At 48.4% G+C, this 15054-nt stretch overlaps 1 protein-coding gene across 1 annotated transcript in view; it reads right to left on the reverse strand.

Annotated features, from left to right (window-relative positions):
- Syn3 (synapsin III) overlaps positions 1–15054 on the reverse strand; it is a 397752-nt gene that overhangs the window by 14527 nt on the left and 368171 nt on the right. The window contains exons 7-9 of the mRNA XM_052165574.1: positions 12157–12299; positions 4757–4831; positions 483–585 (exon numbers count right to left, since the gene is read on the reverse strand). Of these exons, the coding sequence (XP_052021534.1) occupies positions 483–585; positions 4757–4831; positions 12157–12299 (321 nt within the window). The remainder of the gene's footprint in view (positions 1–482; positions 586–4756; positions 4832–12156; positions 12300–15054) is intronic.

Raw genomic sequence — 15054 nt, forward strand, 5'->3', positions numbered from 1 at the left:
CTACAATGGGTATCCATTTGCTCAACAATGCCCTGCCACTTGCTCTTGCAGCCTGCGACTTCTGATTCTCCCGTGTTCAAGACTGCCTCTCAGAATGACCCAGTGCCTGGCCCAAAGGATCCCCTGTAGCCCATAGTTTTTATTTGAAGGAACATGAGGGTGCAGCCTTTGTACGGTGGTAAGGGACATACATTCACTTCGTGTGATTGAACAACGAGAGCACTGCCCCAGAACACTGTGGACTCTTGGCCTGACAAGATGGGAAAAAAACCCATGCCCCAAGTTTTGAACTCTGAGCTCAGAGTACTGGACCAGAAGGCTCCCGACTGTTGTTACAGGTAAGGTGGATGCATGAAGCCTGAGGCAGAGACCTCTGGGAGTGTCTCACTATGCCCTGAGCTGCAGAGAGGCAGGCCAGGGGGCAGGACATGGCTGCCCTGCTGGGGATGGCCCAGGCTGGACCCTTCTGCTTGATTCCTCACCTCGATGATATAATCTCTGCCATCCTTGCTGTGGACGGCCTTGACGGCACAGATGTCTAGGCCGCCGAACATTTCTGAGCAGCTGTCCACCCACAGCCTGTACCTGCAAAGACATGACTGACGGTCAGCGTGGGGGTAAGGAGCAAGGACAGATGTTGGGCAGAGACAGGGGAGGGAGGGCAGACCAAGGAGGGGGGTGCTACTCGAGATAAGAAACAGGGAGAAAGAGAGCAAACATGGAGGAGAGAAGGAATGAGTACTGCCCCGGGACCTTGGCTCTGTAGCAATGGGAAGCTAGCCTTGCTCTCACCCAGAGCCATCCAGACACCCAGACACCCCTGCAGCCCTTTTCCCTTGGGAAAGCTGTTAGAAGGGTTCTAAAAATCTCTCTGGGCTGCCCTCCCTGTTCAAAGCCCCAGCCAGACAAGAGGCGTAGGGGGACAAAGGGCCTCATTCTCCGGGAGCCTGGGGAGGGGGCAGGGGAGCTCCTTCAGACAGCTCCTGACTCGCCCGAGGGCCTGCCTCTCTGGACCAATTGCTTTTATTCCTGTTCCAGTGACTGACAGCTACGGGGCCAGTTTGCTTTTCTGGGGACAGACAGATCTGGGCTGTGAACTTTGACCCCACAACAAGGGGTTGGTTGTGTCTGGAGAGATCTGGGCTTGCACATGGCTTCCGCTTGTGGAGTGGATTTGGGAGTCACAGGGGACTTTGTGTCAGTGTTCCTGCTTCTCTCCCCACTCTCTAGGGGCACACGGGACACTCCAGCTCTCAGGTCTGTTGGTGTGTTTGAGCCAGGTGACCTGGAATGAGGAGAGAGCATGGCTGGGGCTTTCTAAGAGCCTACTCTTTGCTCTTCTCCACCAGGCCTCACTGAGGCCTAGAGAGAGGGTCTCTCTCAAGAGGGATGTAACTCCCAGAGCTCCCAGAACTGGAACCCAGTCTAGTTCTCTCATCTAACCCGAGCCAGGAGCAAGCTAGCAAGCGCAGAATGGAGGTCCCACATCCACTGGACTCCCACTCCAAATATGACCCATTCTGGGCCTGGCGGGCTAACCCCTCTTTCCTTCCAAGCTCACCACAGATTGATCAGGGAAGGAGGGAGGGAGGGCTGAACTCACTTTTCAGATGGAGAAGCTTGGAGAGAGTAATAAATAACAGATTGGCTTCCAGTCCCAGACCCTGTCTGTGACCAGGTTATAAGCAAAGTTCTCTCTGTCTCTGTCTCTGTCTCTATCTCTTTCTCTCTTTCACTTGGAGCCTGCCACAACATCACAATGTGTGATTTGTTTTTAACTTAGCATGGAGGAGCCAGTAAGCCACCGTGTGCACTCACGCACACACATGTAAACACGTTGGGTAGGAGCACATGCGTGCACGCATGGGTATCAGAACCCAAAGCCGACGTTGGGTATTGTTCCCCTGGAGCCTTCCATCTTGTGTTTTGAGACAAGGTCTCCCACTGAATTTGAGGCTTGCCAGACAGTGTAGCCTGGCTGGCTGACAAGAGCCAGAATCCTCCTGCCTCCGTCTCCCCTGTGCTGGGATCATGGCTGCCTACTGCCGTATCTGCCTGGAGAGAAGCAGGAGATGCCCATAAAAAATGTGGGATCTGGGACTCAAACTCATGCCCTCATGTGTATATGACAAGTACCTCATGGCCTGATCTGTGATCTGGATGTTTACCATTATTTCCTTAGTGATTTCGGAAGAGCCTCTCCTTCCAGATGCCTCAGTTTCTTTTATTTGATTCTTGTGCTTGGGACACCCAAGGGTAATGAAGCCCATGTACAAATAAACGGCCAGCTTCAGGACTCTGCCCTGTGTTATTGGGTGGCCGCTACCTGTTCTCAACTCTTCGTACAACTCATGGGACACAGTGTGTCGAAAGAGCACAATGCCTGGACACACTCCTAAGTCAAGGTTCTTCTCGGAGAGACTGAAGAAGTCTAGACTTAGGACTGGAGGCAACTAGAGTCCAGAGGCTGTTTTCAAATGATGAACTTCCAGGCCGTCTGTGTGTATCACCCCAGGGGCAGAAAGCCCAGGGGCCAGGAAAGATAGGGAAGGTTTCCTTCAACCAGGTGGACTAGCACTGATCAAATGGTATGAAAATTGCTCAGGAGTCAGACTCCCCAACAAGTAGGGAACCAGGGAGGGGCTCATCCTGATTACGGGTCTCCAGGGACTTTGGGACTGTAGGAACTAAACTAGGTAGATCTGTCCAGGCCATGAATACAGCTCTGGACTGCACGAGGGACAGTGTATGCTAGGCTGAGCAAACACTGTCCTGTGAAGGTTCCTCGTGGAGTCACCCACGTAGCTTGAGACTGAGCCAAACCACAGGCTGGTGGCAACCTGGTGATCTCCATGGTAATCTTCTGAAGCAATGGAGAAGGTAAGACTTACAGTCTGGGACAGTCATGAAGAGGGTGCTGGCTGTCCATGAGAGTCCCCTGGGCACCTGAGTGCCAGGCACACTCCCACAAGACTAACTGCTACAAGGGAGTCCTAAGAGGATGCTGTAGCCCCCACTTAGGCGTGTGAGAAGGGCATATATCCACCCTGGCAAGTGCTTGTCACGGGGGTTAGTCTTTCAGATGACATGCACACTTGTCTCCTGCTGTCTTCGTTTTCCAGCTGAAGACGTTTAGCATTGTCTGTTAGCTTCTCTAGGAGTGTTGGGACACTCACCTTGGTTCATGTGGCTTCCTGAGCTTACAGCCCCGGAACTGACAGTTCCACGGGGTCTCTGCTGATGTCTCCTTTCACCACCACTGTTTCTCCAAGGCCCAGTGCTAAAACTATAGCCCACAGTGAGTGCATATGACATAGTTGCAGAGAAGAAACCAAAGCTAGCCCCTCCAGGTTCCCACTCATTCTATTCTATTCTATTCTATTCTATTCTATTCTATTCTATTCTATTCTATTCTTTGTTTTTTGGTTTTTGTTTTTTTTTTTTTTTTCTTTCGAGACAGGTTTTCTCTGTGTAGCCCTGGCTGTCCTAGAATTCACTCTGTAGATCAGACTGCCTAGAACTCAGAAATCCACCTGCCTCATTCTTTAGGATGGAATTCTGGCACCCCTTCCTTGGGAACCCTTCCCTGGTCTCTCCCTAAGTTTCACTGGGTGTCCTGTCTCCTTGTTCCTTCTGCAAGTGTTTATGTCTCATGATGTAATAACATTATTGTATTGGGCTACAATTGACTCCTCCCTTAGAGAAGAAGGGAAAGATGGCTGTTATTAATGTAGGAGGGGCAATTAGTTTCCCTCCTCCTAAAGACTTCTTAACAAATAGCATTACATTCCTCCCTGAGACCCAGAGGTAGGACCCACTCCAACCTCCAGAGTAGAAACTTGACATAGATTTAGAGAAACACAGCACTAGTTTTCTTAGCTAGTGATTAGCTTAGGGATGATCATGTGACCCAAAGCCTGGCTAAGCAGCCAATAACGTTCCATCTCAGGCTTTGGATGAAAGGCAGGAAAAGGTGTTTCTTTTCTGCGGTATTTGACAGTGAGGCTTAAAGCCTGGTGATGCCACGAACCTCTGCCTGAGGAAGTGCGATCCAACATGCCCACAAAAGAAATGATTTCAACAGAGGGAGCGGAGAAGGGGTCCTACGCCTCTCCTGAACACATGCCTCTTGCTCTCATCAACAGAAGCTAGTCAGTTCCAAAGCACCAACGCGCTTTGTTGTGATGCTCGCAGCTGCGTCAAAGCTCTTGGAGGAAATATTCAGTGCCTTTTACCTTGGCCTCTTCACTGCTTAGCACACTGTGGCCTGCAGGAGGCGCTCAGCGTTTACTGACCCTAGAGCGCATGTTCTAGCCACACCCACTGCCTGCTTGCAGGCAGTGTCCAGTGGGTTCCTAGGGAAGGTGTCTGTGATGGATGCGCAGAGCAGGTGCCCATCCAATTCTCACCTGAGGAGGTCAAACATGGCAGTGCTTAAAGACCTAAAGGTCCCCCAGCCACAGTGTACCTTAAAGGACTCACAATTTAAGGGGATTTAGCTTTTTCCCCCCCTTCATATGGTCCGAGGAAGATCGATCTCCGTTTTAATGATGCCTTAATCATTAACTGCTTTTTCCTAGATATCTGCAAACAATTGGGGATTGGCGAAGGCTCCTGTTTCTCTTACTGAGACAGCAGGGTGGGACCCAGGGACTTGAAGCCAAGGCCTCGGTGTTCCACGCTCGCTTCTGGGGCAGAGTTGAAGTACCATTCTCACCAGATGCTGGTGCTTTTCTGCACGCCTTTTGTCTCTTACCTTTCTGTCATGGCCACCTGTTCCAGCATAGCAGAGCCTGTATTTGCCTTCCAGTTTCCAGAGATGGAGGTTCTCCTGGGTTAGAACAAACCACACGTTAACGACATCATAGAGATCTCTATCACTAATCTGTCTTCTTTCTTTACTTTGTGATAGGAGATGTTGCTTCAAATACATGTCCCAAATTATACATAGCTTGCACTTTTACATCTGCATTATGTCTTCTTTTTTCCTTTCTGTAATTTCCATTAATGCTGACCGATTTATTTATTTCTGGATATTACGTATTGTTTTCTAAACTGTTTTTTTTTTTTGAAATTTAAAGATTATATTATATTTATCTATATTTTTTGTTTATCATATTTTCTGGATCTGAGTGTTTTGTTCATGTGCTGTGTGTCATGTGTGTGCCCTGTGTCGATGCTGGGAACCAAAGCCTGGTCCTCTTCGAGAGCAATCAAATTTCCATAACTGTGGAGCCATCTCTCCAGCCCCTAGATTAAATTTTAAAAAGGCAGACACCTCGGGGGAAATGGCACACACGTTGGTGCTGCAGTGACCCCAGACCAGATTCCACAGGCCCAGGTTTGACTTTTTTTTTTTTAAATATTTATTTATTATATGTAAGTACACTGTAGCTGTCTTTAGACACTCCAGAAGAGGGCGTCAGATCTCATTATGGATGGTTGTGAGCCACCATGTGGTTACTGGGATTTGAACTCAGGATCTTCGGAAGAACAGTCAGTGCTCTTAACCATTGGCCCATCTCTCCAGTCCCAGGTTTGACTTTTAATGTCTAGGTGCCATTGGAAAGTGAGGGAATCTTCAACAAGTAGTGCCTGGGAAAGGGAAGTTAGGTCTAGGGGTCATGCCCTTGAAGGGACCCTGGCACTTCCTGTCTCTTCTTGGTTTCCTGGCTACCGTGAGGTGAGCAGTCTCTGTGAGTGTGTCACCACAGCCTCAGGGACAGGAAACCATGGAGTTAAACCTCTGAAACTGTGAGCCCAAATAAACCTTTCTTCCTTTTAAGGTAGCTAGCTCAAGTGTTTTGTCACAGTAGTGGAAAAATGACTAATATGCATGACCTCTTGTTTTTGAGGAGAATTAGGGCATTGTACCACCTTGTGATTCTAGGATTTTTAAAATGTTTAAATGTAGGAAAAATGATCGTAGGGAGGAAGTAATCGCTTTCCTGTGGTGGAGAGTTTGGAAGGCGTTGTGACCTCTGCCTGCCTTGTCAGCGATCTTAGATCCTTTTCTGAACTTCGTTCTGTCTTAGCCATGGCTGTCTTCCTTCTTAGGACTGGTGCATGGCTGCTGTCTTCCTTCTTAGGACTGGTGCATGGCTGCTGTGGTAATCTGAGCTCTGCGCACTCGCTCCACTTTTAGCCCAGGCAGCCTGCGTTAGGAGCCCAGGCCTTCGCCTTCCTAAGGTCTTGCTCATTTCTCAGGCTTCATTAAATGTGGCTCCCTCCCCTCCCCTTTCCTTCCCCTCCCCTTTCCTTCCTTCCCCTTCCCTTCCTTCCCTCCCTTCCCCTCCCCTTCCCTTCACTCCCCTTCCCCTCCACTTCCCTTCCCTCCCTTCCCCTCCACTTCCCTTCCTTCCCTTCCCCTTCCCTTCCCTCCCTTCCTCTTTCCCTCCCCTTCCCTTCCCTCCCTTCCCCTTTCACTCCCCTCCCCTCCCCTCTCCTCCACTCCCTTCCCTTCCCTCCTCTCCTTTCTTCTCTCCTCCCTTTCTCTTCCCCCTTCTCTTTTCTTCTCCCCTCCCCTCCTCTCCTTTCTTCTCCCTTCCCCTCCTCTCCTTTCTTCTCCCCTCCCTCCCTTTTCCCTCCTCTCCCCTCCCCTCCTCTCCTTTTCTCACCTCTTCTCCCCCTCCCTAGCACTGTGCTCAGGATTGCTCATCTAACCTGCATGATAGAGGAGAAGCCCTAACAACAGGGAACATATTTCACTCCATCCCTTGAGGACATCATTCCAATGGAACTCATCATGGAGTAGGTACCCGATAGCTACTGACTGGGAGAGGAATGATACACACGAGTGGGAAGTCAGGACACATCTGGACTACTGTAAGATGGACCCTAATTAAATGCCTTGCTTTATAAATATCGTTGTCATGGTATCTCTTCACAGCAGTAGAACAGTAATCAAGACACAGTTCATCACTGAGAACAGCCAAGGCTGGAGCTCGAGCAGAGATCTGGGGAGCAGGAACTGATGCAGAGACCATAGGGAAAAACTCCCTTTTGGTTTGCTCTCTAGTTCATGTTCAATCACTTTTTTATATAGCCCAGGGCTACCTGCCCAGAGGTGGCACCATCTACGTGGAATCTTCTCCATCAATTCATAATTAAGAAAATGCCTCACCGACATAGCAGCATGGCCAATCTGTGGGGGGCAATTCCTTAACCAAGAGTCCTTCTTCTTGGGTGTCCCTAACATTTGTGTCAAGCTGACAAAGCTGTGACAACAGTGCTCACAGGCTCGGCCTTCATCCTGGATATGGTTTAGTTCAGGGGGTAAAGCGGAACCCTCTTCAGGTTCAGTGGGGCCGCTCACTTCCTGCCTTTGCTAGCTTTGAGCCAGAGGACTGGCATGGTAAGTTAGCAGTGGAGATGGGTTCCGGGGAAGCACAAGAAATCCCAAAGTCATTGGCTGTGGTTCCAGGGTGTGTCCATTGAGACGCGCCTTGGCTCTTCAGTAACTTTGGCGTCGTGCGTTAGAGGTGAAAGAAGGCAAGAACTGATGAACACGGAGGTTCAAGTATGGTCTAGTGACCGACCATGGGCAGCATCTCCCAGTCCTTAACTAGTTCCTTGGTAACATGGGAATCATTGTAGACCGGGCAAGACCCTAGTGGGTCCTGTATGAATGTGAGGAAGCATTTCTGTCAGCTTCTCGGCACATTTGGGCTGTACTGTTATTTTTAGTTAAGAGGAGAAGAGAAGGCATTGAAGAGCTAAAGCAGCAGGAACCCAAGCTAGAGTGCTTTCCTGCTGAGGGGATGATGATTGGGACAGCTGATACCTGAGTACTGCGTTAGCATCTCAGACGTGCGTCCACAACCCTTACAAGCATCAGCTCTTACCAGCCCCACGATGCTGAAGGAGATGGCACCAGTGTTATCCTCTCTTAATGGCAGATGCCCTCAAACTGCACTCCACAAACCCTTAGCTCGACGTACCAAGGCCACGCAGCTCATTATACATGTATGGAGGGGCCTGTGTTTTTGACTTGAAGGAGCTGGAGCCAGTGGGACGTAGGGTAGTATGCGGATAGTGGTCAGAGCAGCTATCTGGACTCTAATCGCCTTTATTTATCTGGGCTGGCAGAACAGGACCATGGACTGTACGGTGTATAAACAACAACTCATTTCTTGTAGTTCTGGAGGCTGGGAAGTCTAAGCCCAAGATGCCTAAAGATTCAGGTTTGGTGAGGACGCATTTTTCTGGTTCTCAGACTGTGCCTTCTTACTGCGTCTTCATGTAGTGGATGAAGCAAGGGGTCCTTTTGAATTCTAAGGATGCTGCCTTAACTTGATACAGCCTAGAATCATCGGGAAAAGGCATCTCAGCTGAGAGACTTACTAGGTCAGATTAGCCTGTGAGCATTTCTGTGGGATTGTCTTATTGTTAATTGATGCAGGAGGGTCCAGCCCATGGTGGGTGGCACTGTTCCCTAGAGAGGTGTTCCTGGGCTGTATAAGAAAGCTAAAAGCACCGGGCGGTGGTGGCACATGCCTTTAGTCCCAGCACTTGGGAGGCAGAGGCAGGCAGATTTCTGAATTTGAGGCTAAACTGGTCTACAGAGTGAGTTCCAGGATAGACAGGGCTATACAGAAAAACCCTGTCCCAAACAAACAAACAAACAAACAAACAAAAAAGAATGCTAAAAGTATGGGTCGATTAGACAGCAAAATAACATTTTTTCATGATCTCTGATTGAAGCTCCTACTTGAGTTTCCGCACTGACTTTCCTCAGTAATACAATAGAACTAGAATAAGCATTGAATGCTATCCTGATGGCATACTCCCCTCTCTGAACCCCGTTCTAAGATTACCACTTAAGAAGGGGGTGGTCTTTCAACATGAATTTGGGTGGGAGAGTATATAAGACCAAATGTACGACCTTGGAGATGGAGTTGAAACTTCTGGCCTGAGCAACTTTGGACAAAGAGTGAAGGCAGGAAGACAGGAGGTAAATGATCCCTTCTATAAGCGTGTACTGTGGCTGGTAGAGTTGTTTCCCACTGGACCACCAGGCAGAGGCTGGAACCGCTCACACGGAAGAGGGTCAAGTAAATCACAATGAGTGATGGATGGTGGAAGCCAGCTTTTCCTTGGCTGGCATAGACAAGCAATCAGGGAGGGCAGAAGTGAGCCACGTGGCAATGGATAAAAGTCCAGACAGCAGTGTGACTCCAGTTAGCGTCATATACACGCAGACAGTTACGTAGAGAAATAATTATGGATGCATGCATATGGGCAGAAAAATGTGCATACATGTGTCCTGGTGTGTATGCTAAGAGAAAATCTATAAGCAGTCACATCCCAGTGGCAGCAATCAGAAAGGGCCTGAGTGCAGAACAGGATGCGGGCCAGAGAAGGTTGAATGGCTACGGGCAGGGAGGACAGCCTCAGCTGAAGTGTGAGATTAGTCCCATCCCTTGGATGTGGACCAACCGAGGGTCCAGGACTCTCGGTAGGCAGTGACAAAGTGGAGCTGTCAGGCCAGAAGGGCTCAGGCTGCAGAATGCAGCGATGAGGTAATCCCTGGAAAAGAAACTGGGGCAAGGTGACACCAATGTCAAATGCAGATTCTAGCCATGAGGGGAGGAGGGATACCATGAGACGCCATGAGAATGCACTGAAGCAACCTGCTGTGCTCATCCCAGCTGAGGCAGGAGTGGGAGACCTCATCCCCAAGACTGGGAGAGGACAACTGAGAGAAATACTGCTCTGGTCTGTCCTGTGGGGGGGGAGGGGGGAACTGACTGTGGCTGGCTAATGCGATGGGGCAGAGCTATCCCTTGAAAATTGGCTTTGATCTCTTTTCTGGGACTATGTCCTTCTCCCTCAACTTCCAGTGCCCCAGGAGATTGTACAGTTGCAACCAACTGCATGGATCTCGAAGCTTAAAATCATCCCTATTCCTTTATTATTAATAGTAACATTTATTTATTTATTTATTTATTTATTTATTTATTTATTTAGGTGTGTGTGTGTGTGTGTGTGTGTGTGTGTGTGTGTGTGTGTGTGTGTGTACATGTGTACCTGTTGAGTCTGGAGGAAAACCTGGGGTATCATCCTTAGAATGCCATCTCTCTTCTTTGCAGCGAGGTCTTTCATAGGCTTAGAGGTAACCAGTTAGGATAGACTGGCTGCTGGTCAAGGAGCCCCAGAGAGCCTCCTGTCTCTGTTCATCTAGTTCTTGGATTACATGTGACCACACATGTTACTTTTGTTTTGTTTTGTGAGACACGGTTTCACTATGTAGCTCTGGCTATGGAATTCACTATGTAGACCAGGCTACCCTCTAACTCCCAGAGATCTGCCTGCCTTCCAAGTACTAGAATTAATGGCCTACATGACTATACTCGACCTCATACCTAGCATTTTTATGTCGGATCTGAGGATTGCACTCAGGTTCTTGTACTTGCAAACCAAGTGCTTTATTCATCATAACACCCAGACCTATTTAAAATACTCTACACATGTGCATGCATGTATGAGTACAAACACACACACACACACACACACACACACACACACACACACACACATGAGTGAGTATGGAAGCTAACTTGGGTGTTGTCCATCAGGAACTGTTGGCTTTGTTTTTTGAGACAGACTCTCTCACTGTGACCCAGGGCTTGATAATTATGTTAACTTGGCTGGTCATTGAGTCCCAGGATCCTCCCCAGGGCTGGGATTACAAGTGTGCAGCATCATATCTTTTTAAGTGGGTGCTGGGAATCGAACTCTGGTCCTCACGCTTGCACTTTCCCAAGTGAGCTATCTCCCTAGTCTCCACCTGGCCCTTTACACAAAGATGAGTTTTTCTGATGGCCTAGGCAATGTGAGTAAACAGCCGTGGGAGAATGCATTCATGAAGGGGCGCAGCACGAATAGGCACAGCTTCAGTTGACTTGGCATCTTTACAGCAGCAGGTGGCAGCTTGGCTTGCTCACAGGATTCCCAGGCAAAAGCTATGCAGTGTGGAATCACATGGACAGCATGGACAGACAGACCGTCCAACTGTTCATGGCCAATCATTGCAAGTTTCCTGATATGGAGTTATGACCACAGTGCTGCATGAATATGACAAAAGGTCACACTTGGTTGTCGGGTCTCAAAATTTGATGTGGAACCAGCAACAACATTCCAAAATAAGGGACACAGAGACCCAGAAGCAGGTTAAGACCTTTGCAGTGGGGGAGGAGCCTTTCCATCTACTCCAGAGTCATATTGAAACTGATGGCCTTAGTCCCAGGTTAGCCTGTCCTTTGTTGATTCACGATGAAGCAGAGACAGGGGACTGCCTTTGATACATGATATTCATGTTCCTCCTTTAGAGGAAGCACCTCCACTTCCGCCAGACAGCGATCTTGCTCCAGTTGCCTCTCTTCCTGCTGGGACTCACCATAGGGGTTTCCTGCCTTTCTCTAACCAAAGCAAGGGAGACAGATCTCACTTTAAGATACATGCTGCAGAAGACTCTGGTGGATCCTTCACCTATTGGTGCCATGACCATTAACTGTCACTTCTGGCTCTGTACTCCCCTGGGGCTGCCCTGAATCTCAAGGCTTCGATCAGTAATGTCATGGGATTTTGGTTTTTTTTTTTTTTTTAGAAGTTTCTGATCACCTATGATTTTGTAACATTTTTTAAAAATGCAAAGCATAATATTCAGAAGTAGTTTCTATTGCTTGCAACCAGAGAATTTAATGTGTCTTCTGAATGATCTCGTTGGTTCTAGAGAATAACAGATTGCTGTTCAATATACATACCAGACCATACATCTTTTTCTGACACATAAAAAATCCTGACCCTTCAGCAAGGTACTTAAACAAGTCCTTGATTTACACTAGCCTCTCTCTCTCTCTCTCTCTCTCTCTCTCTCTCTCTCTCTCTCTCTCTCGCTCTCGCTCTCGCTCTCTCTCTCCCCCCACACACACTCACACACACACACACACACACACACACACACACTCACACCCCTTTGTAGAGAGATCTACCCTGCGCTAAGCTGCAACAGAACCAGAAATGAGGACTTACGAAGGGTCCTGGTAGGAAGGAAGTGGACCCCTCCCACTTTCCAAACCCTGCTCTCTGACTCCTCCCATATTCCATTCCTGCTCCCTGACTCCTCCCACTTTCCAGCCCCGCCTGCTGACTTACATGTATGCCTTGTAGTTGGATCCAATCTTCTGTATGCGGATGTCATACTTGGAGTCAATAAAGGCCTCCGTGGTGGCATAGGTTTTGGCCATAGCCACCACACTGGTGATGTCCTGGTAGTCATGCTGGTTTTCTACTTTGATCTGTGGGGTAAGGAGGACACGTGAGTACGGCTGTCCATCTGGTCTCCGTTGTACACCTGTCCAGACCAGAACAGGGCACTCCAATCTGTCTTACAGGAGACACAGACACAGGAGGTGAATCATTCCATTGCCTGCCTTCCCAAGGAACAGAAGAGGGAGGGACTGGCTCCAGCGGGGAAGGCAGGGGCTGGTTAGGGTAGGGAATGCTTGAGCTACAAATGTTTTCAGACAGGGTCTCTCTCTCTGTCTCTGTCTCTCTGTCTCTCTGTCTCTGTCTCTGTCTCTCTCTCTGTGTCCTGGAGCTTCCTATGTTGATCAGGTTGGCTTTGAATCCACAGAGATCCCCGCTGCCTCTGACTCCTGAGTGCTAGACTGAAGGTATGCACCACCATGCCCAGCCCGTGAATATACATTCTGGGTGTATGACTGGTGACATGGGAGGGTTGGGGGGCAAACCATGAGGCACATCAGAGCCTCTGGGGAAAGGTGGCTGGTTATGTGGTTGTTGGGGGTAGGAAAGCGGGCACAATGGTTGGGTGACATCCTAGGTTCTGCTGGCTCTCATAATGTGCTTAGATTTTGGAAGCCACGGGAAGAGAGATTGTAGTTTAAGTGAGCAAGTGCTTTAATTTGTGTTTTCAGAATAATCATTCAATTGTATAAGGGTTTTGAATGGGAGAGTGTGATAGACAACAGAGAAACTAATTAGAAAAAGTAGTGTGTGTGTGTGTGTGTGTGTGTGTGTGTGTGTGCATGTGCGTGCACACATGCCATGTTTGCATGCATTTAGTGGGTGCTACTCATGGTATGTTTTTGAATGTTCTATGGTATGCTTTTGAATGTTCATGTGGGATTTGCTGTATATGTCTTGTGTTTATACCTGGTGCTACTGTGTGCATACAGTAGTGTGCATATAGTAGTGTGTATGCTTGCTGGCTTTAAAGTTCAGAAGCTTGAGGGAGAAACTTGCCCTGTTTATCAGGTTGAGGCCAGGACCACCAAGTAGTATTTTAGGTGAAACAGAGGTCTTCAAAAAGCTCCCAGGACCAAGTGCAGAATACAAAATCAAGTCCCTGTGGCAGAAATCTCAAGTAGAAGATGGATCTTAGAGTCCATGGACAACAAAATGGAGCGCCCCTTCCAGCTGGCCATGGAACCCTACTTGTCTAGAGTGACACTCTTCCTTTATTTTCTCAGGTTGACAGTGGAACATTTGACACTGGACCAAAGGCAGCGAGAAGCCCCAAGGGGCTGAGTGTAAAGACAGTATTTCCGGAATTGGGATAAGAGTAGGGCCAAACCTCACGGTTCCTTCTTTCCCATGTCCCCTGCCCTTTGCATCTCAGCTCTGAGAACACAATCCCTTCCAGAGTGTGGTTTGTGCATATTCATACCAACTTCACAGCATATGAAGGGCACCCTCAGGGGCAAGGCATGCAAGCTACACGTTATGGTCTTTCTCCAGATGTGGTATCCAAAGTCAGTGCATCAGAGCACTGGACCTATAATAAAACCCTGACCCAAAGGCCCATCTGTGTTACTAAGCAGCTCAGGGTCTTTGCAAGTGCAGGCTTTCTCTTCACCCTGAGGATTGTAGGTAAGCAAGCCTTCTCTTCGCCCTTGACAAGAGTCCAACCTTGTAGTCATGATGCTCAGTCACATGTTGCAGAGCGAACAACATCAACCAGGAAGAGGTCCCTCTGTTCTATTCATTTTCTAGCTTCTAGGACCCCTCTTTCCTTCCAGCTGTAGCAGAGGGAGAAGTGTGCCTTGTTCCTTTGTCTTGGGTCTCCCAAGGTTCTGACTGCTGGCTGTCCCTACTCCTTTTAGCAATAGGACCCTACAGTTTAATCTGAGGACCTGGTCTCCAAGATCCAGGTTCTTTTGTTCTAGTGTTCAAGTGGATGTGGTGAACTCTTCAAGTTCTCACCAATGAGAATGAAGTAGATGTGGTATGTGCCACTTGTTGGTGGTCCCTGGAGATTAAGAGACCTTCATTTCCCCTTTTCTTCTTTCTTATGGCTGTGATGTGGATATGGTAACTGGAGTAGCAGCAGGCTTCTTGGACAATGAGATAGGAGTCATAGTTTGAGGGTGGCTGAGTGGTAACCTGGAGGTCCATGTTACTCAATTTCCCCAGTGTTGTAAACCCTCCTCAGTATTTTGTACCTTTAGATTCTTGCAGGAGAAAGCAATGAGCTAATGAACTAACTCCGTTAAGTTCTCTTAACTCAGTTGAGTTCTCTCAATGAACTAACACAGTTAAGTTCTCTTGTTTTGGTCTCTGTGGGATCAGCTGAAGGTCATCTTTGTCCTTTATTTTTAGTCTCAGTGATTGTGGGTTACCATGATGGGGCAAGTCAACAGAGGGTCTGCCGTCTGCTATTGGGCACTCTGGGTTCTCACCCCTCTCTGTTCCTGCTAGCTTCCACTTTATGTTTTTCTCCCAAGTCACAGTCTTCATGTCTCATTCTCTTGGATCATGGCGGAGTCACTTTGGCCTCTGTTTTACTTATATGGCTTGTTTCTAGGACAAATTACCTGGCAGAAGCAACTTGGAGATGGAAGGGGAGGTTTATTTTGGCTCACCATTTGAATAGTCCATCATGGCAAGAGAGCCACGATGGTGGGAACAGGAAGTGGCCCATCCCATCCATCCCATCCACAGTCACGACGCAGAGTTTCGAATGCTGTGGTTCACCTAGTCCTCCCTTTCATTCAGCCTGGTAGTTAGGATGGGTCTTTGCACTTCAGC

The sequence above is a fragment of the Apodemus sylvaticus genome, chromosome 20 (genome assembly GCF_947179515.1).
Source record: "Apodemus sylvaticus chromosome 20, mApoSyl1.1, whole genome shotgun sequence".
In the NCBI taxonomy this organism is placed as follows: Eukaryota; Metazoa; Chordata; class Mammalia; order Rodentia; family Muridae; genus Apodemus; species Apodemus sylvaticus.